Source organism: Gastrolobium bilobum, unplaced genomic scaffold (assembly GCF_033153095.1).
Source record: "Gastrolobium bilobum isolate Gb01-03AN ecotype WA unplaced genomic scaffold, APGP_CSIRO_Gbil_v1 utg19981, whole genome shotgun sequence".
In the NCBI taxonomy this organism is placed as follows: Eukaryota; Viridiplantae; Streptophyta; class Magnoliopsida; order Fabales; family Fabaceae; genus Gastrolobium; species Gastrolobium bilobum.
The window spans coordinates 52,289-57,583 of NW_026899934.1; the positions used below are offsets into that span (position 1 = coordinate 52,289).

Here is a 5,295-nt window from a genome sequence, read left to right on the forward strand (position 1 = left end):
AATATTAAGAATAATTTAAAGAAAGAACTATAGAAGCAACGATATTTGATACAAATTTACTAACGTTACTTTATACATAACTTCAAGCTAAGTACACATTGAGACTATTTTATAGTAGTTCTACGTCATACTATATATGACATCACTTTGTTACATATTTTACATCATGATGTCATATAGTTACATAATACATCAATCTTAGTCTAATCTAATCTATAAATGTAGGTCTCAACGCTTTCAGTGTAGAAGATTACAACAGCTTCTTGATTTCCTACTATAATATAGAACTCCATGCGACCCTCGTAAGAGTAAACAGTAATACTCCACCATTTATCTGACAAGCTTTGACTAGGCATTATAGTCCTCTGGAAAGGTTAGCACAGAACAAAAACACGAGTGAGATAAATCCCAGTAATATTGAGATTTTCTAATTATAACCAATTCCAACCGTAATAACAGAAAATACAATTCTCTCAAATAATTTCATAAAAAGAAATAGTATAATAAATAATGCATTGTGTAATATTTAACTGAAACTAAATAATTTTCCAACTTTGTGGGTCTCTACATATGAAAGATTTATCGTGGAGGAGCTCAAGCCACGGTAAGGCGTCCCTTACCTTATAACTATCTAAACCCAAACTCTGTGGATCAATTCATTGCAGTCTTCATTAGTTAAGTTTACACATTCTCTTCATAATTACTCGGTACCAAATAATTATCCAACTTGATAATCAGTTTTAGAAAGGAAATCAAATTTAAAAGAAAATAAAGGTACTATAAAAGAATAAAACCACTGAATAAAATCAAACTACTATAACAGAATAAACTCGAACTAAAGAATATATAAGGAAAAGAGTTTGGCAGGATGACATTGGCATGGAAATTAATCATCGTTTTGAAGAATAAGAAAGACGAGAGATTGTTTTTCATCACCTAATATTACCTTTTTCTTCGTTACTTTCCTTCCTTTTGATCTCTATTTTCTCTCAGGTTTCTCTCTTTCTTTTTCTAACTGTTTTCTTTCTTCTTCTTTATGGTTAGCAACATATGTTTTTGATGTTCAATTTTTACCTTTTGACAAACCAAACATTTTGAAACATATTCAGCAATATCCTTTTTCATTCCTGCCTACCAAAACATATTTTTCAAATCCTGATACATTTTGGTTGAACTAGGGTGAATTGTGAATTTACTGCTATGTGCTTCATCCAAAACTTCTTTCATTAATCCTTCCTTCCTATGTACAACAATCCTTCCTTGAAACTTTACCAAACCATCTTCCTCTTTGGTAAATCCTTCATGTTCCAAATTTTTTTCTAAAATAAGATCCTCCTGCTGAGCTTCTTTAACTTTATTTACTAACTCATTATCAATCCTTATTTTACTAATACCTAAACTTCGAGGCAACACAGTTACAGATAATCTCATATCCCGAAATTTTTTTGATAACTCCATTTCTTTGATCATTAAATGTGACATATGAAGAGATTTACTGCTTAAAGCATTAGCCATCACATTTGCTTTTCATGGATGGTATTTAAGTTCCAAATCATAATCTTTCAAAAATTCCATCCATCTCCTTTACCTCATATTCAACTCTTTTGATCAAACATATATTTAAGACTCTTATGATCACTAAAAACCTCAAATTTGACTCCACACAAATAATGTCTCCAAATCTTGAGTGCAAAAACTACTGCAACCAATTCTAAATCATGAGTGGAATAATTTTCCTCATAAGGTCTTGATTGTCTTGACCCATAAGTTACAACTTCTCTTTCTTGCATTAAAACACAATCTAATCCATTTTCTAGATGCATCACTGTAAACTTCAAATTTTCCTAAGGGATCAGGGATTATTAAAATTGGTGCATATGTTAACTTATTCTTCAAATCTTTAAAACAATATTCACATTCTTGTGTCTAAACAAAAGGGACTTCCTTTCTAGTCAACCTAGTCAAAGGTAATACTAATTGTGAAAATCCCTTAATAAATCTTCTATAATATCATGTCAATCCTAAGAAACTCTTGATCTCAGTGATAGTCTTAGGTCTCTCCCAATGTACTACAACCTCAATTTTACTAGGATCAACTGTCACTCCTTCTTTTGAGATAACATGCCCTAAGAACTTAACTTCTTTCATCCATAATTCACATTTTGAAAGTTTGGCATACAATTGCTTATCTTTTAAAAATTTTAAAACTATCCTTAAATGCTCCTTGTGTTCTTCTTCATTCCTAGAATATATTAAAATATAATCAATGAACACTACTAGAAATTGATCTAGGTAAGGTCTAAAAGTCTTATTCATATAATCCATAAATACAGTTGGAGCATTTGTCAACCCAAAAGGCATCACTAGATACTCATAGTGTCTGTTCCTAGTCCTAAAGGTTGTCTTTAGAATATCTTCAGTCTTAATCCTGATCTGATGATATCCTTACCTTAAGTCTATTTTAGAAAATACCGTGGCTCCTCTCAACTGATCTAAAAGGTCATCTATCCTAGGCAAAGGGTATTTATTTTTAATGGTGGCTTTGTTTAGTTTCCTATAATCTACACATAATCTCATGCTTCCATCCTTTTTCTTGACTAACAGCACTGGTGCTCCCCAAGGTGACACACTTGGTCTGGTGAACTGCTTTGATAGAAGTTCCTCTAATTGTTTCTTTAGTTCAACAGGCTCTACAGGTGACATCCTATAGGGTGTAATAGAAATTGTCCATAATCCAGGTATTAGGTCAATGGAGAATTCAATTTCTCTGTTTGGGGGTAAACCTAGAATTTCATCCGAAAAACCTTTGAGTATTCACAGATAATAAGGATATTGGCTGTATCAGGTTTAGCCTTTGCTTATGAAGGATTAAAGAGAATATATCATTGTGCTCCATCTAACAAACTCTTCCTAAGTTGCGAAGTTAACAAGAATAAAGATTCGTTGGGAAGTTTTGACTCTTTTGTGAAAAATTATATTTTTATTATGACAATCAATGACCACACAATTAGCAGACAACCAATTCATACCAAGAATCACATCTATATCAATCATAGGCAAACAAACTAAATCTACCTCAAACAATTTACCTTTGAGTTGAAAAGCACAATTTCTACAGACTTGAGATGTGGTTATCTTTTCTCCAGTAGGAAGAAAGATTTCAAGGTAAGAAGGTAAAATGGAAATTTGTAATGTTAACTTTTTAGCAGAAGATAGGGATATGAAAAAATGAGAAGCCCCAGAATCAAAATGTACAATTATAAGAGAATCTTGTATTAAGCCCTTACCTTGAACCAAGTTTGAAGCTTGAGCCACTTCCTGATCACTTAGGGTGAAAACTCTTCCTTTTGTTGTAGGTTAGTTTGATGAATTCTAACCTTGATTCTGAGGGCATTGCCTCAACATATGTCCAGGCTTCTCACACTTAAAGCACACACCTCTTCCTGTCAAGCATTCTCCAGCATGATTTTTCTTGCATTTTGGGCATACCTTAATTTAGGAATTCGTCTGACCCGCATTCTTCCTCCCTCCATTGCTAGCAAAATTATTTCCCGAGTTTTGTTCCCGTGGAAACCTCCCTTTGTTGTTCTCATCATTCATTCTCCGATTTGAGGCTCTGTTTTTCTCTCTTCCCTCCTCAGCTTCTTTCATGCTTGCTTCAATGTCTCTACACCTGTTTATTAATAATGAAGAAAAATTCCTGATTTGGTGTCCTATTATCATACTTTTTAGTTCATGTTTTTGTCCAAATTCAAATTTAGTTGTCAACCATTCCTCGTTAGGTTGATTCTGTATATAATTAGAAAATTTGAATAGTTTCTCAAATTTTGCCACATATTCTCCAACAGTCATGCTTTCTTGTTTTAGTTCAAGGAATTTTATTTCTTTCCTATTTCATTCACTTTGTGGATAATATTTTTTCAAAAAGGCATCTTTAAATATTGTCCAAGTAATCTCTGTTCATTGGCTTTGAAAAGTGTTTTGTTTCTCCAATCAACAAGTATGTGGCAAAATTTACACGATGAGTATTAGGACAGTTCATTACCAGGAATATTTGATCAAGTTCTTTTACCCATTCCATGGCTGCCTCAGGGTTATAGTTTCCACGAAAAGTGAAAGGTTTATGCTTACGAAATTCTGTGAGTCCTTTGTAGTCAGAATTAGGTCCTTCCTGAGCATTGGCAGTTCTAGGTCCACTCTCACTTTCAGACTTATGGGTGTGATTTCTGGTTGTAAGATCTTCCCTCAGCTCATGAATAATTTGCTGAATAGTTACAGTCTGTTCTCTAAGAGCTTCTGCCACCCGGGTAAACGCATCAGTTACTGGGTTAACTTTTGGTTCAGAAGTTGAAGATGTCTGCCTTGTATCTGCCATATATTGTTTTATGATAATTAGTTGATCATACTCATTAAAATAACTCAAAATATGCATGATCTATGCTAAAATACCAATCAACTATAATAGTTTAGGTCTTTTATTTACCTGAATGGTTGCTCTGATACCATAAAATATAACATCCTTTAAAATTAATCCTTGTAAAGAATATTACATGATTCCTTTAAACTATGTTTTCTTTTTATGTATAAATAGTAAGAAATAAAATGAAGAGGTATCAGTGTGGTCAATAAAAGAAAACTTTACTGTTAATATTAAGAATAATTTAAAGAAAGAACTATAGAAGCAACAATATTTAATAGAAATTTACTAACGTTTCTTTATACATAACTTCAAGCTAGTACACATTGAGACTATTTTACAGTAGTTCTACATCCTACTATATACGACATCACTTTGTTGCATATTTTACATCCTGTAGTCATATAGTTACACAATACATCAGTCTTAGTCTAATCTAATCTATAAGTGTAGGTCTCAACGCTTTCAGCGTAGAAGATTACAACAGCTCCTTGATTTCCTACTATAATATAGAACTGCATGCGATCCTCGTAAAAGTAAACAATAATACTCCACCCTTCACGTGACAAGCTTAGACTAGGCATTATGGTCCTCTGGAAATGTTAGCACAGAACACAAACACGGGTGAGATAAATCCCAGTAATATTGAGGTTTTCTAATTATAACCAGTTCCAGCCGTAATAACGGAAAATACCATTCTCTCAAATAATTTCATAAAAAGAAATAGTATAATAAATAATGCATTGTGTAATATTTAACTGGAGCTAAATAATTTCCCAACTTTGTGGGTCTCTGAATATGAAAGATTTATTGTGGAGGAGCTCAAGCCACGGTAAGACATCCCTTACCTATAACCGTTTGAACCCAAACTTTGTGGG

At 32.8% G+C, this 5,295-nt stretch overlaps 1 protein-coding gene across 1 annotated transcript; it reads right to left on the reverse strand.

The window, feature by feature from the left end:
* Positions 1-203: 203 nt before the first annotated feature.
* On the reverse strand, positions 204-3,852 carry LOC133294257 (uncharacterized). Its single transcript, XM_061492908.1, has 4 exons — positions 3,770-3,852; positions 3,513-3,673; positions 2,473-2,783; positions 204-365 (listed from the first exon to the last, which is right to left on the reverse strand). Exons 1-4 carry the CDS (start codon positions 3,850-3,852, stop codon positions 204-206), a joined length of 717 nt encoding a protein of 238 aa, XP_061348892.1.
* Between the last annotated feature and the right edge of the window lie 1,443 nt (positions 3,853-5,295).

Coding starts and splice junctions, on each gene's coding strand:
- LOC133294257 (XM_061492908.1), bottom strand. CDS start 3,852: ATGACTGTTGGAGAATATGTGGCAAAATTTGAGAAACTATTCAAATTT. Junction 3,674..3,769: donor AATCAACCTAACGAGGAATG/GTTGACAACTAA, acceptor ATTAATAAACAG/GTGTAGAGACATTGAAGCAA. Junction 2,784..3,512: donor TGGAGGGAGGAAGAATGCGG/GTCAGACGAATT, acceptor ATGAAATTCTAG/GTTTACCCCCAAACAGAGAA.